The following is a 26,356-nucleotide window of genomic DNA, read 5'->3' on the forward strand; positions in this document are numbered from 1 at the left end:
TCCTCTGGCATCCTAGCTTTGGACAGGATCTGATGCACCTCTCCCCGCCGCCCCCATCCCACGGAAAAGGCCGCCTCGCTCTGTTCTGGCTTTGGTGCGAGCCCGGCCCCTGCGCCTGCCACCACCCACAGGGCCCTGCTGCCACCGATCCCAATGGTGGCTCCATCTCCCGATGGTGCACTGAACGGACGGACGGGGCAGGCAAAGTCATCATTCCAGCCCCCCGCCCGCCCCCCTTCCTTTTCTGATTTCTTTTCTCGGCAGGCAGGAAGAAAGGCTAATTCCTGGCACGGCATAGCTCCAGAGCCACACACGGCCAGGACGCGCGGCGCTGAGCCATGGGGAACTTGCAGGGGGGCCTTTCCGCACCCCACATTCGTGTGCGTGGCGGCAACCTGTGCTCTCGGCAGCGGGCGTCGACATCAGAAGAAGGTGACTCCACCAACAAGAGCAGGTGAGAGCAAGAAGTGTGTGTGTGTGTGTGTGTGTGTGTGTGTGTACGGAGCTGCATTCCAGAGCCCAGGAGTATTGGCAGCCAATGGAAACCAAACCCAGGCAAGGAAACACACACAGAGAGACAGGACTTTTTCTCTCTGAATAGTGGACAGCCCACCCAGTCCCCAGCTGCTGCTGAACATCATGGTTTCAAAAGCAGCTTCTGGCGCGGCTTGGGCTGTTCTTTGAGACACGTCAGGTGAGAGGCCGGCTGGGCAACTCCGCGGAGCTCCCTCCGGGGTTTCTGGATGGCGTCTTGCGTTGGCCTCGGCACAGGCGCTCCGGATGGCCCAGGTGGCCGTCTGTGGTCTCGAAATTAGCCAGGGGCAAATTTGGGGAAAGGTTTTAAAACGGCAGAAGTGCCCAGTTCAATTCTAAAATAGTTTTCCTGAAAGTATTCCCTGGAATAGTTGGGCTTCACCGGGATCCTTTCAGCGGTGGATACATCTGGCAGAGGGACCTTAGCGGAGGGCGTCCTTTGCCCGTATCAGGGCCCAAGTTCAATACCTGGCATCTTCAATGAGAAGGATCCGGTAGCAGGTGAGGGAGACAGACCCCTCCGTGCCTGAGACCCTGGAGAGTCCTGGGCACGATGGACAGAGTCCGGCCTGGGAGAAGGCAGCATGCTGGGCCTTGTCGGGCAGGGAGTTCAACAGCAGAGGAACCGTTCAAGGTTGGCTCTTTTCTGCCCACTTCTTGGCACACCCAAGGGGCTGCAAGTGCTGCCTAGCTGGGCTTTGCTACCCGCAGCCTGACCGGATCCCTCTTATTTTGGGTAGGTAAGGAATTTCCTCTCACATCAGCATGACCGGAGACACCTGGCTTGTTTCCGGGTGGCTTGGCTCACTTGCTGGACCCATCTGGAGCTGCTCGCTCCATGAGCTCTTCATGCAGCACTCTGGCTTGCTATTTAGCTAATAACAACAACAACAACAACAACCAATAATAATATATATATATATTTATTATCCACCTCTCCCTCTGGATCAAGGCGGGGAACAACATTATATACAATATGATACACAGAACTAGTTAAAAGAGCATACAAAACCAATACAATATTAAAATAACTATCACAACATATTAAAATTCTTAGATTTAAAATTACACTTGGATCTGCTCTTCAAAATCATTCCAAAATCATTCAAAATCATTCCAAAATCCATGCAGTATAACACCGCTATTAGGGCCAACTCAAAGATCACCCAAATTGGGCAGCTATACCTAATAGTTAGAGAAGATGAGTCCTCTGAGAATGAAGGCCCAGTTCCAGGAGACGTGTACGACCCTCTTCCTACAGTGCAGACTCCTGCCGTTGAAGAGCTGAATCTGCTATTCTCCCAGTCAGGCAAAACCCAAAGGCAGCCATGTTGGCCATCAGGACAATTCCAAGGAAGGAGTTACACAAGGTTATCCTCACGATAAGTGATAGAGCTAAGTGGTAGTCTGAGTGGTAGTCCTTCTTTTCTTCATGGGCATGCACCGTGGTCTGGATTGTGCATGTTGTGCTGTGAGGGATGTGCAGTCTTGCCTAGGGAAGGGGCTAGACTAGATGGCCTTTGGGAGCCTTCTAACACTGTACTTCGTTGACAGCCAGGGGGTGGCAAAGCACCCAGGAAAGCCCAGGTGCTGGTGGTGGTGGGTCAGACCTTGCAGTGCCACCAGTATGCATACCCTACCCATCAAAGCTGTGTGGGTAGGGGTGGGTAGGGGTGCAGAGGAAGGGAGGGGGCCTTGTGACGGGAGTCAGGTTTGCAATTCCTTTATCTGCCATCCTGTCGCTGCCTTTTTCTGTCCTGTGAAAGGCCTGCGCAGTCCCCCCCCCCCCCCCCGCACAAAAGACCCGCATTTACGAGTTTGGGCCCCGCTTTCTTCCTGGGCTGGAGGTATCTATGTTCATTTTCAGCTTACCATTTTAAACTCTTCCTTCCATATAGGCTTTATTATTTCTAAATGGTAGAATTAACTTTCTATTTAATTGTTTTGTTTTCGTTCATGTTGTTTTACTCATGTTGTTTTGCTGTTTACAAAACTTGGGACTTTGGATTGAAAGAAGAACAAGACTTTCCGCTTCACACACGGTTAGGCGTCAGTCCCCCCCTCCCCTTTTGGCCTCCCCCTTTGGGAATGGTGGCGCTGCGGCTCTCCTGGGCCTTAAGTCCAGGCTGCCCCCCCCATTCGCCCAGTTCTTGCCCTTTGGTGGCCTCTGGGAAGCCAGGAGGAAATCCCCCCCCCCCCGTCCTGGCTCTCCACCCGGCCCCCCTGTTTCCTCCTCATGCTCCACCACCATCACCCGTTTCTGAAATGTGTAGTGTTGTAGCTCCTCCGCTTCCTTACTGGATCCTTTTTCTAGCGCCCCCCACCCCCTGCAGGGATTCTGAGCCCCAGGCAGGGCCCTAGAAGCCCCCCACCCCCTGCAGGGATTCTGAGCCCCAGGCAGGGCCCTAGAAGCCCCCCCTCCCAGCAGCTGTCTCTCAGCCCCTCCCTCTCCCCCTTTTCCTAGCCTCCAGGAAGGACTCGCTGGAGCTCAACCTGTTTGTAGTTACAGAGTGTCATCTGATGTAATAATAATAAAAAAGGAGAAGGCCTCTGAGCGTGTGTAGAGTGCTTTTACTCCCCCAGGTTGTCATCGGAGCCATGCCCAGCCCCCTGGAAATCGGAGGCAGCAGGGGCCTCCATGCGGGCTTGAGCCTCCTTGGCCTTGCCATGGTGCCCCTTGCTTTGGGACATGGGGGGCTGGAAGGCCGCTGCCCGGGGGCAGGGCAGGGGCAGGCAGGGGCCCGTTTCTGGCTTCCTGGGCTGAACTGCCTTTGACGTTTTCTCCAGCTGCCCAGCTGACCTCCCCATCGAGGCCCCCAAATACTCTCGGATCAAGAACTGGCAGACGGGCAGCATCCTGTACGACACCCTCAGTGCTCAAGCTGTGCAGGTGAGGGAGGGGCTGGGTTGGGGCAGGGCCACGCGTGGGCCGTGGCGGCGGTCACCCCTTGGCCTCGTCCCTGTTCACTCCGTGGGCGGAAGGCTGGCCGGGGCGGCCGGGGCTGCTCCCCTGGGCCAGCGGTTGAAGTCCCTCAGCGGGCGATTTAGGCCTCAGCCCATTACAAGCCCAGGATTCAGGGCTGAGCCGCTGCAGCCACGCACGCGCGCGCCCTTGCAGGCCGGGAGACCTCCGGAGCTCTGCCTTCTGTTCCCGGGTCTGGCGCTAGACGCCCCTTTGGCCCAGCTGCTCCGGGCTCGCAGGGCATGTCGGAAGGCCGCCTTTGTGACTGGGCAGGGGAGTCAGCGGGGCGGCTCGGGAGGCAAGAGCCCTGGCGACGGGGAGGCTGTGAGATTCGCCTGCAGCCCCGTGCCCCCTCCCCTCTCTCCGCTTGCAGGACGTGCCGTGCAGCGTGAAGCGCTGCATGGGCTCCATCATGTTCCCCAAGCAGCTGTGTGCAGCTTCTGAAGGCCCCCGCCCCAAGGAGGTGCTGCTCCCCTTGGCCCAGGACTTCATCAACCTGTACTACAGCTCCATGAAGCGGTGAGTATCGGAGGAGGAGGAGGAGGAGGAGGAGGAGGAGGAGGAGGAGGAGGAGGAGGCTCTTCAGGCTGGCAGTCAGGACTCCGGCATTCCTCCCCCGCCCCCCCGAGAACAGCAGCTGAGTGAGTGGGGGACAATTGAGAGGCTGTTCAGCAGTGGGGGGCGCTCAGTTACGCGGCCGCCTCCACCGCCAGGAAGAAGCTCCTGCTTCATGCTGGAGAAGAGTTTTTCTGAACCATGCTCTCTTCTGATTAAGCAGCGCAGAAGGGTCTTGGCCATGGGGAGGGGCGCTACTGAGCTCTCGCTTCTGGCCAGGCCTCCCCAGCACTGGCAGGCCCACTTGGCGTGGGAGGGCAGCCCCCCGCCTCTGCCCGGAGGAGGAACCGGGGACCCAGCCGGGCTGCAGCCCGCTGCCTGGTCACTGTGGCCTCCGCCCAACTCCGGGCTCCTTAGAGAACCACCCTGCTCGTTCGCATGCCTGCTTATCCAGTCGAGAGCTCCTTGTCCCGGATGAAGGGAGTCCGAGGGCGATTATCTCTGGGATTAGTCACTGGGCAAACAGTGCCGCCCAGACCCTGCTTGCTCACCGACTCGCGTTGCAAGTGTGTGGATCCACCCTCCCCACGGCTGTGTTTTGCCAGCAGGACCAGGCCGCATCTTTGGACAGCTTACTCCCAAGTTGCCCCTTGCCTGAGACGGAAAGTGTAAATGAAGCCCCTCTTGTTAATTAATATGGGGGCCGTTAATTAATATGGGGTCGACCAGGAAGAGAGGTAGCCAGCGGTGAAATCCTGTGCAAGACTCCGTTGAATCAAAGGCACCCTTTTGGCAATGCTTCTCCACTTGTTGGCCCTTGTGCAGGAGAAGTGCCCGGTATGGACTGGGCGCTACGGTGGCTCTCTCTGCCTCTCACGTGGCCACCCTGAAATCTGCCAGCTGAGGAAGCCACCTCATCCCAGCTCCTGGCAGGGCGGCCTCTGGCCCGGAGCAAAGGCTTTGGGTAGCGTGAACCTTTTACCCCGCCCCCTCCTGATCTGTTTTTACTCATATAAGCTCTTTTGTTCTCTGCAGGGTTGGTAACTTAGCGCATGTTATCAGAGGGCTTTTCCTCTCTGAGCCGTTTCTTCCTGTCCCTTTAGAAGTCTCTGATGTCATGAACGATCTTTCTCTGCCCCCTCCTCCCCTTGCAAAAACATTCTGAGCACTCCTAAAAACTTTTATCTCCCACAGAATGGAAACTTGTGTGCGTTGTTCACAGTAGGGAGTATTGCGATGGTCACCCAGCCCGGATTGCGTGAACCTGGCAGCAAAATCCACCTCTTTTAAGGCCATGTGTGTTGCTTTCAGTGAAGGGTAGGGAGACCAGCCTCTTGAACTTTCAAAGAAGAAGAAGAAGAAGAAGAAGAAGAAGAAGAAGAAGAAGAAGAAGAAGAAGAAGAAGAAGATTCACGGTGACTTACAAAGGAATTAAAACAGGCAAAATGTCGTCAGCTACAACAATTATCCATTAAAACACAACCAGTCCATAAAGCAACAAACAACCCAACTTCCACAATTATTATTATAAAGTCTAGCTTTTCAATGATAAAAAGCGGACATCAGAAAAGCCCCGTGCAGCTGACTCAGACCCAAAGCCTCCCTCGCCCTGCTTCCTAGGGTTCGTAGGGGCCAGTCAGACACCTTTGGGAAGACCACAAGCATCAGCCGTTGCCCACGGCCTGTTTCCCAGCAAGGGCCATTGAGAGCCAAGCTGCCTTTGATCCGGGAGGTGGCAGGAAAGAACACGAGATCATAAGAAGAGCCCTGAGGCTGGATCACACTGAGGGTCCATCTAGTCAGCATTCTGTTCACACGGTGGCCAGGCAGCTGTAGACCAGGAACCCACAAGCAGGGACCCTCCTCCTCCTCCTGGAGTTTATCCAACCCCTTTTTCAAGCCATCCAAATTGGTGGCCATCACTACATCTTGTGGTAGTGAGTTCCATAATTTGACTATGCGCTGTGTGAAGAACTACTTCCTTTTATCTGTCCTGAATCGCCCACCCATCAGCTGCATGGGATTGACCCCACTGGGTTCTAGTATTATGGGAGAGGGAGAAAAATGTCTTCCTCCCTACTTTATCCAGACCACACATAATTTGTATGCCACTATCCTGTCTCCCCTCACTCACCTTTCTGCAGATGTTTTAACCTTCCCTCATAGAGGAGTTGCTCCAGCCCCTAGATCGATTCAGTTTCCCCTTTCTGCACTTTTTCCAACTCTACAACATTCTTTTTTTTATGTGTATTGACCAGAACTGTACCCAGTATTCTAAGTGTGGTTGCACCATAGGTTTGTAGAAGGGGACTATGACCTTGGCAGTTTGATGATCGATTCTTTTCATAATTATGCAGCATAACATGAAATTTTCCTTTTTCACAACAGCCATGAGCGGGGTTGGCGTTTTCATTGATCTGTCCACCACGACCCCAAGATCTCTTTCTCGGCCAGTCACTGCTAGCTCACATCCCTTCAGCTTATATATGACGCTGGGATTTTTTTGCCCCAACATGCTGCCTCACCTTCCACTTGCTGACATTGAACCGCATCTGCCATTTGGACGCCCTCTCTCCCAGCTTGGAGAGATGCCTTTGGAGCTCTTCACAATCCCCTTGTGTTTTAACCACCTTAAATAATTTGGTGTCATCGGCCAACTTGGCCGCTTCACTGCTCAGTCCTAATTCCAGATTGTTTATGAAAAAGGTTGAGCAGCCTTAGTCCCCAATGCCGATCCCACTATTAACTTCCCTCCATCGGGAGAATTGACCGTTCGTTCCTCCTCTCGGCTTTCTGTTCTTTTACTAGTTACTGATCCATAAGAGGACCTCTCCTCTGCTTCCATGACTGCTCAGTTTGTTCAGGAGTCTTTGGTGAGGGACTTTGTCAAAAGCCTTTTGGAAGTCCAAGTGACCCATGTCCACCGGACCACGCCTGTCTGGATCATGTTTGTCTGTTGCATCTGACCAAGCCGTTTCTCCCCAGCTTGGACTCCCAGGCCCATGTGCAACGCCTTCAGGAAGTGGAGCGCCGGATTGCAGAGACTGGGACCTACCAGCTGCTGGAGGCTGAGCTGATCTTTGGAGCCAAGCACGCCTGGCGCAATGCGGCACGCTGCCTGGGCCGAATCCAGTGGAACAAGCTGCAGGTGCATAAGTGGAACTGAGGCAGGCCCTATGTCTCGTGCACTGGCCTAGGGCTCAGAGAGCCCCACATCATGACTGTGGGTTGCTAGTGGGACTTGTTCAGCCTTTCTTCCCTCTCGGCATCCCTTCCTGCCCCTCCGCCCATAGGTCCTGAAAGCAGCTGGTTCCCCATTGCTGTCTAGTCTCCCTGGTCCCTGTGCCTTTCGTGTCCCCTTATGGTGTTTGCATTTGTGTTGTACCCCGCCTCGATCCAGAGGGAGAGGCAGGTAACAATTTTTTATTTAGCTCCCTACCTTTACTTCAGCTACTTAAAGAATCAAATCCAGTGTGAAAACAGAAATAACTTTTATTTAACAAGGAGCAAGTTCACGGATGTTATTAAGCTTGTCATTTGGTTTAGCACTTGGTTGTTACAATAACTATATCATGTATCCTTGCCTACTCCACCCTCTACAGTCAACTCTAACTCCTCCTTCTCCCTCTTATTCCCAAAACAATAAAATGATCTAACCTCTTCAGCAGACGAACCCTGACTCTCTCTCACTCCCAACTGTCAACTAATAACTCACTGCCATTCCCCTTCACACACTTGAACCCAACAACCAATCAGCATTCACTCCCAACGTTCCATCCACTCCCTCCCCCTCCCAACAGAATTAACCACTTACAGTCTTACCATATGAAGTCCAAACAGCATTTACATCACAGATAAATAGCATAAAGCAGTGAAACATCACAACTACCAAGCCTGCTGCCCCATGACCATGATTTTAAAAATAAGTTAAAATGAATAAGGAACTAGTGCTGTGTTTTGGGGTACCCAAATCATTCACCCACATGTCCAGTAGAGTGTCTTCTACAAGATGGCACTGAATAAAGAAAACTGAGTACAGAAAGCTTTGGGTTGGACTGGACTCGCTTGGTCGGGCAGGACTGTCAAAGTTTCGCAGAAATAAGAAATTGGGAACAAGTAACCAACTTCCCCATTGTGAGGGACGAGGCTTTCGCCACGGAGGGGGTGTGCGTAGCAGAAGACACGGGTGGAGCTGGGAGAAGGAGGCGGCAAAGAGACCCAGCAGGGAGCAGTCCCTGGCAGCCGCATTTGGCCTTTGACCTTGTGGCCCTTCCCTCTCCCCTTTTAGGTGTTCGATGCGCGAGACTGCACAAGCACCCAGGAAATGTTCACGTCTGTGTGCACCCACATCAATTATGCAACCAACCGCGGCAACCTCCGGTGAGTGCTGCCCTGCCCTGCCTCCCAGCACCCCTCCGTCCTTACGGCAGGCAGCTGGGATGTCCTGAGCAGGCGGGTCTCCGGGGGGGCTGCTGCAGCGGCATGCTGGTGGGAGAGCTCCTCCCCCCCCCCACGCTCGCCAGTCCTGCACTGGTTTTTCAGGCCCAGGCTCTGGCCTTTTTCCTTCTGGCAGGTCAGCCATCACCATCTTCCCGAACCGGATTGCAGGCCGCGGCGACTTCCGCATCTGGAACCAACAGCTGATCCGCTATGCTGGCTACAAGCAGGCGGACGGCACCATCCTGGGTGACCCGGCCAACGTAGATATCACAGAGGTGAGAAGCAGCCTGCGTGCCGGGGCCACGCGAGCCTTGGAGCGAAGCCTGTGGTTTGTGGCTTAAGGACAAGCACAGCCCTGTGGCCCTTTCTGCCTGGCATGACCTGGTGGCTCATACATTGACACTAGCTTTTTCAGACCTCCATTCCCAGGCCGGCTCCAAGCCCCAAGCTGTGGGGAAAGGGAAGGGACGCTGAAGGCTCCTCTCTACCCCACCCCAAGCTGCCCGCCCCCCCTCCCTCCCACTCTAAAGAGAAGTGTTCAGCCACCTCAAAGCAGCGTGGCGTAGCCAGAGGCACCCAGGAGGCCTTTCTTCCGAGAAAGGACAGCCCTCTGTGGGGGTCCGCAGGTCACCCTTAGGCTGCACCAGCCCCCCTGCAAGGCCCTCTTGTCTTAGGCCACGCGGCCCCATGAAGGATCCACCCACAATTGGGGGGGGGCGCTTTAAGGGCTCTTCGCTGGTGATTCTGCAAGAGCAGGTTAAGACACACACACACACACACACACACACACACCCCGGTGGATGCCTCTCTGGGCAGAATAAGGCTTGCTAGGGGATGTCCCACCTGCAAGGTGATCTCCTGCCCAATTTTCACCCCCTAGTTGGGGTCTCTCCCCCACTCATCTGTTTCTCCCCCCCCTCCCTTGCCCAGGTCTGTATTCAGTACGGCTGGCAGCCCCCTTATGGGCGCTTCGACGTGCTCCCCCTGCTGCTGCAGGCCCCTGATGAGGACCCCGAAGTTTTCCCCCTGCCCCCGGAACTGGTCCTGGAGGTGCCCATCAGCCACCCCACGTGAGTGCACAGCGCCGGGTGAAGCTGGGGTGCGGGGCTGGGCTGGATGCGACCCTGCCCTGCTCTGCTGGGGGCCCTCGCCGGGCTTGCCGAGCGCCGGCTGCCCTGCACGCTGCGTCCTCCTGCCTGGTCCCTTCTGCAGGGCAGCAGAAACCCCGAGGCCGAGACTACGCGGCTGGCAGGCCCTGCGAGCAGCGGAGAGGAAGGGGGCAGGCGGGCAGGCAGGCAGGCAGGCAGGCAGGCAGGCAGGCAGGAAGGCAGGCAGGCGGTCCTCCTGGACCCCGCAGAAGCGCCCAGACGCTCCCAGGGAGGCGAGGCGATGGGGACGGCCCCCTGCCCTGCCTGGCGTTTGTGGCATTTCTCGGTGGGGGAGAGGATTAACAGGGTCGGCACGGGGCGGGGGCGGTCCTCATGGGATAGGCCTGACCCATGGGCAGCCCGTTCCAGAAGCAGGGCTCCGTGGGAAGCAGGGTTTGAAAGCAGGGAGGAAATCCGGGCTCCTGTTAGTCGTGGGAGGAAGCCTGGTGTGGTGAGAGGCCTGGTCCGTCTGCCCAGTCGGCCCACGGGCCCATCGAGGCCGCCTGGCCGGAGCTCCCCCGCCAGGGGTCTCTGGACGCGGAAGAGGCTTCCAGGGCCTGAGCCAGGGACTCTGGCCTGCCAGGCAGGTGCTCAGCCACCAGGCTTTGGACCCGGCCTGCTCTGTCCTCGCCCTCTCGTTCACCACTTGCATTCCCGTTGCTGCTGCAGGCTGAAATGCTTTGAGGAGTTGAAGCTGCGCTGGTATGCACTGCCCGCAGTTTCTGGCTTGATGCTGGAGATTGGGGGGCTGGAGTTCCCAGCGGCCCCCTTTAGTGGCTGGTACGTGGGCTGTGAGATCGGCATGAGGAACTTCTGCGACACCCACCGCTACAACTTGCTGCAGGTAGAGATCTGCCCCAATGGGCCCTTCCCCGCTGTGGGGGCCCTGATGCCAAGGGACGCCACGCCACACTGGGGGCCCCCTTCTCTCAGGGCTGCCGGAGTCCCCGGCCCCCCTCCCGCCAGTCCAGCCCCCCCAGGACTTCTGTGGGGTGCCTTGGCCCAGTCCCCAAACTGCTCTGCCTTCAGCTGTGTGCAATGGAAAACAGGCACCCGACAGATTGAATGACTGAACAGGTGCCAACGAGCCCTTTTCTCTTGCCTCTGAAGGCTGCATGAACGGATGCATGGCAGAAGCTCAGGCCTGAACCTTTTCCCGGTGCTGTGCTCCTCCCTGAAGTCGCAGTGCTGGAGAGCCAGCCCTTGTCCATGTGCAGAAGGCCTTCTCTCCAAGCAGACCCCACCAGTGGAGGAAGCCTTGCGCCAGGCTGAGCCTCAATGCAGCCTCCCAGCCTCCCCAGCCCCACTGCAGGGTGGGCCCCGGGGCCTTCTGCGTGGGAGCGTGGCCCCTCCTGATCTTCTTCAGTTTCCTCCACCCCTCACCCCCCAGGACTTACTGTGCAGTCAGAATAGGGGGGTTTCTGCCACTTGCATGTCTCGCAGGAGGTGGCCGAGCGCATGGGCCTGGATACCAAGACTACCTTGTCCCTCTGGAAGGACAAGGCGGCGGTGGAGATCAACCTGGCTGTCCTGCACAGTTTCCAGGTGGGGATACGGTGGTGGTGGGGGGCAGCGGAGTGCGACAGTGATGGTGACCACAGGAGGAGGAGGAGGAGGAGTGCATGCTGGGAGTTCCGTCAGCCCCCTGGAGTCCCCTGCTAGGATGGGGGGCACCTCAAGCAGACCCTGTGGGGCCATGGGGGCTGTCCTCTCCAGAGCTGCCGCTTCCTCCTTGCCGCATGCGCACTCACAAGGCATCTCTTGCAGGGTGGGGGTGGGGGAGGAGTTGATTTGGCCCACCTCTTTAGCCTCCCCCCCCCCACCCGTGGTGGTCTTGAACAGGCTCACTCAACCAGAGAGGTTTCCAAAACTTGGCAGAAGGGTGGTGGGCCCTCCTCCTCCTCCTCCCCCGGCTCACCCCCAGGCTTACGGGTGAGTTGGGAGCTCACTCCCGTGGGCCTGGGAGAAGCATCTCTGCCTCCTCCTCCTCTCCTCTGCCTCCTCCTCCTCCTCCTCACCCCCTTCCCAGCTTGCCAAAGTGACCATTGTGGACCACCACGCTGTGTCGGAGTCCTTCATAAAGCACCTGGAGAACGAGCAGCGGATGCGAGGAGGCTGCCCGGCCGACTGGGTCTGGCTCGTGCCCCCCATCTCCGGCAGCCTCTCGCCCACCTTCCACCAGGAGTTAGTGAACTACCAGCTCTCCCCTTGCTTCCGGTACCAGGTACGTCCCCCGCCGGCCAAAGGCGCCGATGGCAGGGGCTGGTGGGCGAGTCGGGAGTGGCGGCGCCCTGCCTCGGCCCCCTCCTGCTCCTGGGCTGCTCCTCCCTCCGCGCTGCGGGTGCCGTTGCCACGCTTCCTTCACTCACGCTTTGCAGGCCACCCACCCAGCGCTGCCGCCCTCCGGTCGTGGCCATCCCTGGTGTCACCCCTGTGGTTCTCCTGCCTTTTCTCGGGCCCCGGAAAGTCCGGCTTCTTCAGGAGAACCGAAGCGTGGCGCCATCTCCAGGCATCTAGATACCCTGAGCGCGGCTCTCCTGCCCTTTTAAAAGGGAGGGGGCGGGGGGGGGGGGCTTTGACATGGGAAGGGAGAAGAAGATGATGATGATGATGATGATTTATTGCATTTTTATACCGCCCAACAGCCAAAGCTCCGTGGGTGGTTCACATCGCATCTCAGCATACATTCATGCTCACCTTTGCGATGAGTGCTGTTTTATTTCCCTATTTTTTTTAAAAAAAAATGTTTTAATTCGTGCTGGAATGCTTTTATGGCTATATTTTCCTTGGAATATTACACACACACACACCCAAAAGATGAAGGAAAGCCATTTCTTGTTGCTGCCATTTTAGCAAGATAGTTAATGGCAGTGAGAAGTTCTTTAAGGAAAAAGATCAATTAAAAATAGTATTATAACGTTATAGTACTACAACATCCTTTTCTTTACGTGGTATATCACACACACACACACACACACACATATGTATACATACATACACATATTAAAATACGTTAGAGCCAGGAAAGCATTTTAGTGCCAACTTAAAATCATCGTGGATCTTTTAAACAGGGTGATAAAGTGATGTCCGCTGCAAAGGTTATTGTGAATAGGTGCAACTTGCACAACATCTTGATATAGGCGGCTTTACAGTATCGTGCAAAGTATTCCCCCCCCCCTTCCCACTCAGTGTTTCCACAAACTGGCCGCCGTTATCCAAAGTGGAGTGGAGTGATAATTTCATTTCTTCAGGAATTGTTGTTGCTATCGGTCTCTGGGATTCTGCCACTCCCTGTAGCTGGTCTGTACCTTGTGGGGCAGTTCAGGGGTCCCTTTGCGGGGCTCCCCCGAGTCTAATCGCCCCCCTCCCCCAGCTGCTTAATCAGATTCACATTCTTCAAGCATGCACGCACACACACACACACACGTCCAGCCGTCTTGGGCAATGGTTAGAAATAGTCCAAATCCCATGGGAAGGTAGGACCTTTATTAGGCCAACTGAAAGATCACAAAATAGCGAGCAAGCTTTTGAGTTCTCCAGATCTCTTCATCAGGTTAGAATGGCAAACAAATAAAAAAAGCCAGGGCAGGGTGTGTGTGTCTGCGAGCGAAGCTGAGTGGTGTTGAGCCCATCAGGGTGGTGCTTAGTCACTGTCTCAAAGGTGGAGAGGGCGGGGGCGGGGGCAGGCGTTGCCCTGAGGCTGCCCCGGGTGCTGCGAGGGTCTCAGGGTGCAACTACTGGGGGTGGTGGTGGGGCAGAAGCCAGCAGGCGCCCAGCTGTTACACAGCACGGCCTCCATCCACCGGCAAAGCTGCCACGTCCCCCGGTCGGTGGGAAAGGGACACAGAGAGAAACCAGGCAGGTTTTATAGGAACAGAGCTGGAGATTCAGGCCAGATGGTATATCAAGTTAAAAAAGAAAAGAGAAGTCAGTATTAGCCAAATACAGTAGCTGTCCCTAGCAGCTGGAAGGGACATTTCCTCAGAGAACGAAGTCCCAGCTTCGGCCCTCTGGTATAAAATCCTCTTCCTCTAGTGTAGGGTCCTGCTGCTGAATGGCTACATCTCCTCTCCTGTTTGCCCCCGAAGGCAATGTTTACAAAAAACAGGACCTTTGGGGGCAAATAGCAGCCACACGGGTGGGGAGGGGGGCATGTTCGGGATCTGGTCCCTGCTTTCTCGAAGCGTGAAGCATGCGTGTGTGTGTGTGTGTGTGCGCCTGCCAAGGGTGCAGTAGACCCTTCCAGGCAGAGTGAGCTCCTTAGTTTAAGGTTATCCAGAGGGAGGGGCGGGTAAGAAATAAAATTATTATTATTATTATTATTATTATTATTATTATTATTATTATTATTATTAATTCCCCCCCCCCCCCCGAAATTCTGACACGCTTGCACTCAAGGGCATTTTATTTATTTATTTATTTATTTATTACATTTCTATACTGCCAATAGCCGGAGCTCTCTGGGCGGTTCACAAAAGAACACAAAAGAACATTTTAAAGAACAGAGCATTTCTGAGCATGTGCAAAGTATGTTTCCTTTCTGCTGAGTAACTACACGCAACCTCCACGCTGCACGCGTAGGCTGAGAGAGAGCTTGTGTGTGTGTGGGGGTCCTAGTGCAGATGTTCAGGCAGGCTTGAGCTCCCTATACTGCGCCTCTCCTGTATGTTGTGCAGACTTCTACTGTTACTTTCTACTGTTAGTTTTTCCCTACCCTGTGCCTGCTTACCCTTCCCTGTACCTGTTGGCATTCTCTTCCCCTCCTTATTGTTTTACTATGATTTTATTAGATTGTAAGCCTATGCGGCAGAGTCTTGCTATTTACTGTTTTACTCTGTACAGCACCATGTACATTGATGGTGCTATATAAATAAATAATAATAATAATAATAATAATCTGCTGTCCCCACAGAATGACCCATGGAAATCCTACATTCCCAAAGGCACCACAATCACCCGAAAGAAGACCTTCAAGGAGATTGCAAAGTAGGTCTTTGTGGGGTGGGGGTGGGAAGGGGCCTCCTCTGAGAGGGATGGGGGGCAAGTGGGTGGGGCAGGTGGGTGGGGGGCTGCTGCTGCTTCAAAAGGATTGATCAGGTGACTTGAATGCCAGGTGTGCGGTTTGGGAATTCTGTTCAGAGGCCTGGATGCTGCCTGCTGACTTGAGAGCTGGGGGGGGGGGGCGGAGGCAGGAGGCACATTCGCCCCTCCTTCCCTCTGGAGCAGTGGAGGAGCATCGGGCCAAGAGGTGAGGGGGCGCGCCATCCCTAGCCCTGCTCTGCAACACACGGTCCAGGAGTCCTGCTGTTATCAAGTGGGGGCAGAGCGCGAGGGCGCCTCTTCGGCCGCCCCAATGACCTTAAACAGATAGCCCGTGGATTCATGGAGGGATGGAACTTCCTTCTTCAGAGGCAGTTTACCTCTAATTGGCAGAAGCTGGCAGGGTGTCAGCGTGTGGGTGGGGAGGGGGCAGCAGGACAAATAAGGGGAAAGCCTTTTGTGTGCTGGCTGCTGCTGTTGGCCTCTAATGTGGTCCTGCATGACTGTTCCGGGCTTTGATCACCAACAGCCTGCCCAAAACTGGGTTGAATGGGCATCTCGGAGCGGCTTCCAGCCTGTCAGGTTCCGGGAGATGGTGCCAAGAAAGCTGGGCAGAGTCCTGGTACTTGCTGGACCTCCCTAGCTGGGGATGGTGGGCTCTTGGGACAAGATTCCCCAGGGGAGGGGAAGAGGGTGGGTTCGGCGCTTCTGCATCTTCCGCCCGTCTCTCTTCCCCCACCCCCACCCCCACCCCCCTTCTGCAGTGCGGTCAAGATTTCGGCCAAGCTGATGGGCCATGTGATGGCGCGGCGTGTCAAGGCCACGATCCTGTATGCCTCCGAGACTGGGAAATCCCGGTCTTATGCCTTGAACTTGAACCAGCTCTTGAAGTGTGCCTTTGCGCCCAAGGTGCGCCCAAGGTGGTGATGGGAAAGGGTGACTCCCCTCGTCTAGGACTCTGCGGAGGGGGGGGAGGAGCCTGTCGACCTCCACTCATAACGCCCACAGGGCCCATCATGTGAGGCAGGCATGGTGGGCCCCAGTGACAGGCGTGTCATCGCTGCACTTTCCGTTTCGAGGCAAAGATTCCCTGGGGTGGGGCGGAAGCGCAGGATGCCAGTTAAAATGGCAGCAGCGAGTGGGCCTTTGCTGCTGGGCGCAGGTTGCCCTGGGGCTGCTCCCTGGGTGGAGCGAAGGGCCCGAGCGTTTGCTTTTGAGGTGCACCCACGAGACCCCTGTCCCAGCGCTGCTTTCCCCACAGGTGATGTGCATGGATGAGTACGATGTGGTCTCCCTGGAGCACGAGACCTTTGTCCTGGTAGTGACGAGCACATTTGGCAATGGAGACCCCCCTGAGAATGGAGAGGTATGGGTGTGCTCTGTGTGTGTGTGTGTGAGAGAGAGGGGGTGCCCTTCTCCCTCTCCTCTCCTCTTGAAACATCAGAGAAGGGTGCCCCCCCACTCCATGGAGTTGGAGCCCCCCACGAAGCAACGTAAAGCAGCCTCTGTATACTAAATGCGGCATATAGGCTGGTGCTGGAATAAGGGACCCAATAAATGCAGCCCCCAAACCTCCACGCTGCACGCACTGAGGGTTGATCTGAAAATACGCACACAGGTATGAACTGATCCGCTCTCTCTTCATACTATTATCTCGTTGGTTTAAGCGGACGTGTAATTTCGGGGCTGTTTGATTGGGACAATTTTGCTTCTGCAGTTTGCAGATGACCGAGTTGGTTCCTACAGTCAAATGTGGGCAGTTCCAGCTTGGAAATTATTGCTTTAAACGTTATTTATAGCTCTGAAGTGCCCTGTTAGGTTTTGTTCAATTTCTACTGTAAGTTTCTATACAAATTAGATTCTGCTTGTGTGTATAATCCCACCAAATCCCTTAGTGAGCCCAACTGGGGATGTGCCAAGGCCATCGCTCCGTCTCTGAGCATCTGCAAAGAGCCCTTCTCTCACGGCCAAGTAACCAGAGACATCCCTTCCCTCACCAGGCTCGGAGGGGGAGGGGGCATAGCTTCCAGCAGGATCGAGCCCTTAGCAGGGCAGGGGGGTAAAGCGCCTAGCAGGACTGAGCCCCACCACCTCTTTCCGTAGCTGCTGGAATTGAGTTCTCCTTGGCTAGGGTGACCCTATGGAAAGGAGGACCGGGCTCCTGTATCTTTACCAGTTGCATAGAAAAGGGAATTACAGCAGGTGTCATTTGTATATATGGAGAACCCGGTGGAATTCCCTCTTGGAATTCCAAGATGGACTCGATGGCCTTGTAGGCCCCTTCCAACTCTGCTATTCTTTGATTCGATGATTCATCACCACAGTTAAAGCTGCAGGAGCTATACTAGAGTGGCCAGATACAAAAGAGGGCAGGGCTCCTGCAGCTTTAACTGTTGTGATGAAGAGGGAATTTCACCAGGTTCCCCATATATACAAAAGAGACCTGCTGAAATTCCCTTTTCAATACAACTGTTAAAGATACAGGAGCCCGGTCCTCCTTTTCATAGGGTCACCCTATCCTTGGCTCCCTATCTGTCTATTTTTGTTTCTTTCTTCCCAGACCTTTGCCAAGGCCCTGATGGAGATGTCGTGTCCTTATCTAGGGGCCACCGAGCCAGAGCTACAAAAGTAAGTCCCACGACACTCGTGCCGCCTCCTCCTCTTCCTCCTCCTCCTCCTCTTCCTCCTCCTCCTCCCTGGAACTGAGTCCTTGTTTTCATCTTCTCTCCCTTGAGTTCTTCCTCTGGCAATTTATTCAAAGGCTGCAACCTGCAGACTGGGTGGGTTGTGTGTGTTTTGCAGGCGCGTTCCCATCCTTCCATCATGTGAGAAGGGATGACACCAGAACAAAGGCCTTTGAACAGACTGTCGGGTGTTGAACCTACTGATTGGTTGAATAAAGTGCATTTAGGCCTCAGTAACGGTGCCTCACTGAGAATCCTGATGGAAGTGGGCAGGGGGGGGGGGGCATTCTTCCGTGCAAGAGGGAAAAAGTACCTTGGGAATTTAAGCTGCACACTTACTTGGAAGTAAGCCCGATTGAACCCAGTGATGCTTGCTTGCTTCAGAGAAAACATGCATGGGATTGCACTGTAAATCCCCCAACGCCACCCTCCCACGTTTTGACAAAAGGCCCCTGCGTTCACTCCCTGGAATCTCCGTTGTTCAAATGGTGACCTTCTTTTCTGCTGCTTCAAGGCTCCACCTTGACTTCTAACCTTATTTTAAGGGTCCTCCGGGACACTGCCCTTACGTTTGACCTTACTGGAAGGCCGAAGGGTTGTCCGGATATTGGGGTCGCCCTCAGCCTTCACCCAATAGCAGCTGCTCTGACCTGTCCTCCCCCAAGTACCAGCGTGCGGTTCAGGACATTCTGCCCAGGGGAATGTGCATCCCTTACCTTCATGTCTACCCTAGTTATTGTCATATTATTATTATTATTATTATTATTATTATTATTATTATTATTATTATTATTATTATTATTATTTTATATAGCACCATCATAACCTACATTGCTAATTAATTTTAGCTCCACATAGTGCCAGTGGCAAGGTGGCTGTGATGATGGGCACGTGGGCTGGATGAGGTCAGCCACGTCCAGTGGCCAAAGGAGTATCTCCGATAAAAGTCAGGCAGGTTGTCACAGCCGTCGTCCTTAGAGTCATCCTTCCTAAACACCCTGCCTGCCTGCTGTTCCCGAGTTGAACCTCCACCCCAAAGGCCCATAAGTTGATTGTGCCTTGGCTCCAGGAAGAACCCTTTGGGCCCCAGCTCCAAATAATCCATGGACAGTGTGGAGGAACAAATGCCTTTTAAAAACCTCTTTTCGTCTCTCAGTGCTTGAGACTGACGTTTGCTCTGATCGCAAATAGATGCTTTCTGGCTGCAGGTGTGCTGGAGGTCTGCCTTACGTCATTTTGGGGTAACCCACCACCCCTGACTGTGTAGCCTCTGATTGCTGCATGTCTTTGGGTGGGTGGGTTGAGCAGTGAGTCTGGGAAGCCCCCTCCCTCCACACACACCCTCCCAACAAGGTAGGAAGAGGTGCTTCAGGCCCACTTCCCCCCTGAATTCCTCCTCATGGGTTATTCCCAAATTACCTGGGGTGAAACAGCACTTCCTCCTGCAGGTGAAGGGCCAGGCCTTTCGCACTGGGGCGCTGACACAGTCCCAAGCCGTGCTTGGCTCGAGGGGCGTTCCTTGGCCATGGCAGGGTGGGGCCCGGGGGTGCAGTTCGGCAGAAAGGGTTCCCCTTCAGGCGGTTATTCTGACTCTGCACATAGGGAAGAGACAGTGCTCTGTGCCCCCAGATCTGATGGAAAACATGATATTAAACCAGCAGGCTGCTCTGTGGAGCTGTGGCCATTGCCCTGGGCCTGCCCCCGACCTCTCATAAGGACACCGGAAGAGCCGTGCTGGATGAGACCCAGAGGCCTCCCTCGTGCAGCATTCGGTTCCCAGAGTAGCCCAGGGGAAGCCCACCAAGAGCAGCCCCCCAACCCACACACCCGGGTTCCCCAGCAACTGGTGTTCACAAACACACTCACGGCTCCCTCTCTCCCCCCCACCCCACCCTCAGGAGCTACAAGATGCGCTTCAACAGTATCTCACAATCTGACCCCTTCGTGGCTACATGGAGGAAGAAGCGCAGAGAGTCCAGCAACACGGACAGCGCTGGAGCCCTGGGGACGCTTCGGTAAGGGGCGGCGGAGGCGGAGGGAAGAGGGAGCTGTTCCCACGTGCCCTCCCTAGATGGATTCCTGCATTGAGCGGGGGGTTGGACTCGATGGCCTCGTAGGCCCCTTCCAACTCTGCTATTCTATCATTCTGTGAGCCCAAGAAGGTGCAGGCTCCAGTGTGCTCGCGTTGAGAGACTTTTGAACATTGGTGGTAGTGCGTCTCGGCAGAAGTGATCCAGTCACACACACACACACACGTGTCCAGTTGACAGAATCAAAATTATACACAATGATTTATTTATTTGTTTGTTTATTTACATTTATATACCGCCCCACAGCCGAAGCTCTCTGGGCGGTTCACAAAAGCTAAAAACAGTAAACATTAAAAATATGCAAAATTTAAAAACCATCAGAAACATAAAAACAACAGTATAAAAACAGCAGCATCCATTCCATTAAAAAACAAATTTAGCGTTCAATACCTTTAAATGCCTGGGAGAAGAGGAAAGTCTTGACCTGGCGCCTGAAAGGTAACAATGTTGGCGCCAGGCGAGCCTCATCAGGGAGAGATCATTCCACAGTCGGGGGGCCACCACTGAGAAGGCCCTCTCCCTTGTTGCCATCCTCTGAGCTTCCCTCGGAGTCGGCACTCGGAGGAGGACCTTAGATGTTGAGTGCAGTGTACGGGTAGGTTCATGTCGGGAGAGGCGTTCCATCAGGTATTGTGGTCCCAAGCCATGTAGGGCTTTATAGGTTAAAACCAGCACTTCGAATTGGGCTCGGAAACGTATAGGCAGCCAATGCAAGCAGGCCAGAATCGGCGTTATATGCTCAAACCTCCCTGCACCAGCTATCAATCTGGCTGCCGCATTTTGTACAAGCTGCATCTTCTGAACCGTGTTCAAAGGCTGCCCCATGTAGAGGGCATTGCAGTAATCTCATTTGGAGGTTACCAGAGTATGGACAACTGAAGCTAGGTTATCCCTGTCCAGATAGGGGCGTAGCTGGGCCACCAACCGGAATTAGTAGAAAGCACTCTGTGCCACCGAGGCCACCTGAGCCTCAAGAGACAGAGATGGTTCTAGGAGAACCCCCAAGCTATGAACCTGCTCCTTCAGGGGCAGTGCAACCCCATCCAGAACCGGTTGAACACCCACCATCTGGCCAGAAGAACCACCCACCAGCAGCATCTCAGTCTTGTCTGGATTGAGCTTCAGTTTATTAGCCCTCATCCAGTCCATTGTCGCGGCCAGGCACCGGTTCAGCACATCCACAGCCACACCTGATGAAGACTCTGGGGATTTAAACGTTTGGCAAAAAGGCCCTTGTAAGAACTCTACAATGAATTCATTCAGTTCACGAATTACAAACACACCGGGACAAATTAAGCAGAGGTAGCAAAAGGCAAATTAGAGGATGCCAACATCTGTGATGCTTCCGAGTCCACTTGGTGGACAAGCTCAGGGCTGTGGGGCACGAAGGGCTCAGTGGTGGGGTGGCACAGAGCGTCCCGGTCAGCCTGGGCTGGACTGTGGCTCTGAGGACGTTGCAGAGTTTGGGGCTCAGCAAGTTGGGGCCCCCGTGCTGCTGGGAGAGTGCAAAGGGGAGAAAGAGAAAGGTTTGGGGGCCTGGATGCAAGAGCGAGGAGAAGCAAAGAGCTCCTGGGCTTGTCTCGATCAGCGGCTGGCCGGCGGGCCAAGGCTGGCCTCTGCGCCCTTCCTAACAGTGCCAGCCGCCTCCTTGGACTGGGCTGCCTTGAGAAGAGAAGGGTAGCCTGGAGAAGGCTGAGGGGGGAGACATGACAGCGCTCTTCAAGGACTTGAAAGGTTGCCGCACAGAGGAGGGCCAGGATCTCTTCTCCATCACCCCAGGGTGCAGGACACGGAATAACGGGCTCAAGTGACAGGAAGCCAGATTCCGGCTGGACATCAGGAAAAACTTCCTGACTGTTAGAGCAGTACGACAATGGAATCGGTTGCCTGGTGAGGTTGTGGGCTCTCCCACGTTAGAGGCCTTCAAAATGCAGCTGGACAGCCACCTGTCAGGGATGCTTTAAGGTGGATTCCTGTATTGAGCAGGGGGTTGGACTCGATGGCCTTGTAGGCCCCTTCCAACTCTATGATTCTGCCCAGAGCTAAACCCGGCTGGACAGAGCAGTGCTCAGGCTCCCCTAATCTTAAACGATTTGTGCCAAAATGGCAGGCAGCTGACATCCCCCAAGGTTTTCTAACCACAGGAGGGCTAGCGTTGAACTGGCCCATGGAAATCAATACAGTCTCGACTCGCTTTATGGGCTGGAGGTCCAGGCTGACAGGCAGTGTTACCTTTTAAAAATGGCCTTGTTTATTGGATGGCGACCTCCCCTGAGTCCTTAGGATGGAGTCGGTTTGAAAACTCCAATGAATGCCCTGGCCCCAGTTACCTAAAACGGGAAGGAAAAGTGCCTCTGCACGTCATCAATGGGCGGGACGGTGCGGCGCTGCTGCCCCCTGGAGTCCAAAGCTTCCCAGCCCGGCTGGCGTGTGGCACCCTTCTCGCCTGGGTTGGGCGTGCCGCAGCCAGCGCTGGGCCCTGGGAATTCGGCCTTCCCTACCTGTGCTGAGCTTCTGGAGTCCCAGGCAGAGGAGGGGCTGGTGCCGCTGTCCCCCCCCCCACTCACCCGGCCCTTCTTTGCAGGTTCTCCGTCTTTGGCCTGGGCTCCCGGGCCTACCCGCACTTTTGCGCCTTCGCCCACGCCGTGGACACGCGCCTGGAGGAGCTGGGCGGCGAGCGGATCCTCCCCATGGGTGAGGGGGACGAGCTCTGCGGCCAGGAGGAGTCGTTCCGCACCTGGGCCAAGAGTGTCTTCAAGGTTGTGTGCCGGGGTGGGCAGCGGGATTGCGTGTGGGGCAAGTGGCATGGGTGGCTGCCCCCCTGGCCTTGTGGGGCGTTGGGCCGGCCCTGCAGGGTCAGAGCAGGGCCCGTGGAGCAGGGCCTCCACCCCGCCTCCTCCTCCTCCTCCGCTGCCTGAAGCATCGCCGGGGCCCTTCGTTTACTCCCCAGTTCTCACCACGACCCCTTTGGGATTGTGGCTGTGGTGATACCAGGAGTTCCCAGAGAAACGCGTCCTTTTGTGGTGTCTGGAAGCTGGCCGCCCTTCCTGTCAGCACACGGATTCCCCTGGGCTGCTCCCTCCCTGACTGGCTGCACACAGGTGGATCTTGGCCCATTCGCCTGCCACCATCACTCAGCAGCCTTGCCCAAAGGGGCCCTCTGGCTTGTCCATTCCTTCCGAAATCAAGTCCAGCCTGACTTAAATCCGCAAATAACCCCGGATGACGCAGACGCACCTGCGCTTGTCGAACTCCACCGAGGGCGCCACGCGCCACCCTTTGCTCGTGGAGCAGGAACTCCTTGTGCCCAGCTGTGGTGCAGCTTCTCAGAGCCCCCCCTCATGCCCTCAGGGGGCAGCGGGGGCTCCGTGGCCGGGGTGGAGGCGGGGGGGGGGCAGCAGCTGTTGCTCTCTGGCTTTTGGGGGAATAAAAACCTGATCTGGGGGCAGGTTGGAGTTGGAGGGAGCTGTGGTGAAATGGGGGCCCCCTTGGCCTCCGCATCCTTCAAATGACGGATGGCAGCACCTCCAACTGGAGGGTCCAGTCTCTCCCCACCCGCCCCCCTTGCTCTACGTGCCAAGTAGCAGCTTTGGGGGCTCAATTCAGGTCAGGGAAAGGGTTAAGCCCTCCCCCCCAAATGCCCCCCCACCCCCGGTCACTCTTTAGCCAAAGAGATGCTGGGCTCCCTTGTCACATCTACGTGTTGCCTGTAAAGTCTTACCCGGGCGAGATCTGTTTAGAACATGAACCCTGCAGTCTCACGGCTGTTGGTAGCTGAGCGCCCACCCTAGACGGCTGCATCGGAACATGGCATCTGGCGGGTGGGGGGACAGGAGGGGGGCAGAGGGACTGGTGTGAAGGGAGCCGGAGGGGCGTACAGAACTGCCACAGGCCCCTTCTTCCGAAACGCCACCCCCCCCTTGCTTTTTGGCTTCAGCAGGGCATGCAGGGCGCTGCCGCCCCCTGGAGGCACGACTGGGAAGGGCACACAGGGCTTGCCAACGGGGTGGTGGTGGTGGTGCTGGACAGACGGCAGCGTGGTGGTGGTGGTGGTGACGGTGGGGTGGGGGGAGAGGGGTCCACTCCAGCTGGTTCGGACGTCCATGCGTTGTCTGTCTGCATGGAAGGCAGGCCTTCTGTTCCTGCCAGTTCACAGCAGTGGCGTGTCTCCACCCTCCAGAAACAAGTCCGTGTGGACAGCTGGCTCTTCTGGCGTGGCCCCTGCTGCGTGGCTGGCCTCCAGAGAGGGCCCGGCCAGTGCGCCTCCGTTCTGATCTTGGCTTCCTCCTCCTCCTCCTCTTCCTCCTCTTCCCCCCCCCCCCCCGGCCAGGCTGCCTGCATCACTTTCTGCGTGGAGTCCCCGCCGGAGGCCGCCGCCGCCGATGTCTTCAGCAGCCGCTGCAGCTGGAAGCGCAGCAGGCACCGCCTGGCCGCCTCCTCTGGCACCTTTGACCTGCTGGCAGGTAGGGGGGAGAAAGGGAGGAGGGAGGCTGAGGTGGGGGGGCACTGGGCCAGGCCAGGCCGCCCCTCTGGAACTGCTGTGCAGTTGGGCCGCCCTTCCCAGTCCAGCACCCCTCCCCTCCAGCTGCCCCAGAGAAGCAGCCCACCCCACCCCAGCTGTGGGCTCTGCCTCTCCCAGGGCCCCTCTGGTCAGGGCCTCCAAGGAGGAGGCGGGGGGCGGTGCTTGGAGCCAGGACATCCAGGCTTTTCCTTTCAGGGGCGCACGATGAGGGAGACGTGCTCTGCGCATCCCCAGAGGCCCTTCTCACGCCTCCAGTGGCACATGAGCCCCGGCGCTGAGAGTTGCCTCCTGGCTCAGGGAAGCCCCGGCTTCCGTGTTGCCCCACCTCTCCCCGTGGACAAAGCAAAGCGTGACAGGGACCCCCCTTCCTCGCCGCCACTGAACCTGTCATTTTGGGGGGGGGCACCATCAGGTTTGACCCGCGTGCACAAGCGGAAGGTGGTTCCGTGCCACATCCTCTCTGTCAAGAACCTGCAGAGCCCAGAATCCAGGTGAGAAGTCCGGAAGGGAATGTCGGCCCTCTCCGGAGGGAAGGAGGGAGGGAATCTGCCTAGCCCCCCCACCCCCACCGTCACGCTGCATCCACGGAAGCCGGCCAGGACGCACTGGCCAGTCCTGACGGTGCCCCAGGGCCCTTGGTTGTTATAGGGTCAGGGGTCCCTGAGGGTCCTGGCTGGGAGAAGGAAGGGACCCCCGACCCTTGCAGGAGGCCGCTGACAGGTAGCCGGTCAGAGGTCAGCAAAGAAGGGTGACAGAAGCTCTCTTGCCAGCCTGGATGGCAAGAAGAAATCCCCCCTCCTTCCCCGTTCCTGTATGGCGAGCGGCAGCTCGGATGTCTGGACGAGGAGGTGGCTGCTCGAACCATCTGGAATGGGCCTGGCTCAGCTCAGCGGCAGGCAGGGCGGTCCGGCCATCTGCGCCCAGCAGATCAGGAACGCCTGAGCGGCCTACGCGAGCGAAAGGCCGGCGCTTTGGGCTTCCCCTTGTGCGCCTCTCGCACACCCTTGGCCGGATTTGGGGTGTGTGTTGGGGGGAAGGCTGGTACGAGGCCGCGCCGTCTTGCTCCACAGCCCCTAGTGGGGCCTGACCGCCCTCTTCCTCCTCCTCCTCCTCCTCTTCCTCCTCCACACAGCCGGGCCACCATCCTTGTCCAGCTGCAGACGGGCGATCAGCCGGAGCTGCTGTACCAGCCGGGTGACCACGTGGGCATCTTCCCCGCCAACAGGAGGGAGCTGGTGGAGGCGCTGCTGGAGCGCGTGGAGGACCCCCCGCCTGCTGGGGAGTCGGTTGCCGTGGAGACCCTGGAGAGCGGGGCAGACGGTGGGTGTCTCCGGCCGCGGCTTCGCGGGCCGGCGGGTGCCCTCTGGGCTGCCCTCTGGGGTGGCGCCTGCAGCAGGGCCAGTTGGGGTGAGGGTGCCCCTTGCGTGCTGGGCAGGGGTGGGCCCCCTGGGGGCCATGGCTCTACGCTGGGCTAAGGTTGGGGGTGGCCCGTGGATGAGCCGGAGCCCTTCCCGTGCCCCTGGCTCAGCAGGCGGCATCTGAGTCAGGGGCCATCTGAGAGGAGCCCCTTCACGTAAAAGGTCCCCCGGACCAGAGAGGCTTGAGATAAAATGGCTTCGTGAAGACTTTGGGAGTTTATTTATTTATTTATTAGTTGCATTTTTATACCGCCCAATAGCCGAAGCATTCAGGGAGATTCACAAAAATTAAAACCAAAGTATAAAACAAACAGTAGAAAAACATGATATGAAATACAATATATGGAACGCTTCACGAATTTGCGTGTCATTAAACCACCTACCCTCCACCAAAAGAGATTGCTGCCCACTGCAAGGGGGGGGCAGGTTAACCTTTCACTTCTCACAGGCTGTGACCCCCGCCTCAAAGCAGTGTGCGCCTTCCCCAGCCGCAAGGCCTTGAGAGTAAGCTCCTGTCAAGGAAGGCCCCCGCCCCCCCGGCCTGCTGATTTTGGGCCTGGGGCTCCTCCCTGCTTTCACCCAAAGGAATGTGTCTGGGGCGGGAGGGGGGAGAAGAGGGACCCTCACCCAGTGAACCGTCTCTGAGCCATGTCAGTGGTCATTGGCAGGCTCCCCCCCACACACACACCTGGAGCCCAATTTTCCTGACCTGGAGATGAGGGAGAGGAGTAGACAGCTGGGGGTGGTTGGGGGGGGGGCAGGTGAGGGCACTTGTGGGCTGATTTCCCATCATTTGAGAGGCTCAAAGTGAGACCCCCACACCCCTTCACAGAGGGGTGCTGGATGAGAGTCCTTGGGGCTGCAGGAGAGCTCCCCCCTTTTCTCCTGGCGGCAGGGAGGGGGCGGCGTGGAGGTGTGAGCGCTGCTCAGCTCCCTCCCCTCCCTCCCTCCCTCCCTCCTCTT

At 56.5% G+C, this 26,356-nt stretch overlaps 1 protein-coding gene across 1 annotated transcript in view; it reads left to right on the forward strand.

Annotated features, from left to right (window-relative positions):
* Nucleotides 1-273: 273 nt before the first annotated feature.
* Nucleotides 274-26,356, forward strand: part of NOS3 (nitric oxide synthase 3) — a 34,603-nt gene continuing 8,520 nt past the window's right edge. Inside the window, exons 1-19 of the mRNA XM_063147561.1 lie at nt 274-454; nt 3,322-3,424; nt 3,870-4,015; nt 7,037-7,199; nt 8,340-8,431; nt 8,625-8,766; nt 9,422-9,561; nt 10,309-10,483; nt 11,083-11,184; nt 11,669-11,863; nt 14,552-14,625; nt 15,444-15,588; nt 15,941-16,045; nt 17,240-17,307; nt 19,262-19,378; nt 22,038-22,212; nt 23,784-23,916; nt 24,388-24,466; nt 25,108-25,295. Of these exons, the coding sequence (XP_063003631.1) occupies nt 339-454; nt 3,322-3,424; nt 3,870-4,015; nt 7,037-7,199; nt 8,340-8,431; nt 8,625-8,766; nt 9,422-9,561; nt 10,309-10,483; nt 11,083-11,184; nt 11,669-11,863; nt 14,552-14,625; nt 15,444-15,588; nt 15,941-16,045; nt 17,240-17,307; nt 19,262-19,378; nt 22,038-22,212; nt 23,784-23,916; nt 24,388-24,466; nt 25,108-25,295 (2,458 nt within the window). The 5' untranslated portion in view covers nt 274-338. The remainder of the gene's footprint in view (nt 455-3,321; nt 3,425-3,869; nt 4,016-7,036; nt 7,200-8,339; nt 8,432-8,624; nt 8,767-9,421; nt 9,562-10,308; nt 10,484-11,082; nt 11,185-11,668; nt 11,864-14,551; nt 14,626-15,443; nt 15,589-15,940; nt 16,046-17,239; nt 17,308-19,261; nt 19,379-22,037; nt 22,213-23,783; nt 23,917-24,387; nt 24,467-25,107; nt 25,296-26,356) is intronic.

Source organism: Elgaria multicarinata, chromosome 1 (assembly GCF_023053635.1).
Source record: "Elgaria multicarinata webbii isolate HBS135686 ecotype San Diego chromosome 1, rElgMul1.1.pri, whole genome shotgun sequence".
Classification (NCBI taxonomy): Eukaryota; Metazoa; Chordata; class Lepidosauria; order Squamata; family Anguidae; genus Elgaria; species Elgaria multicarinata.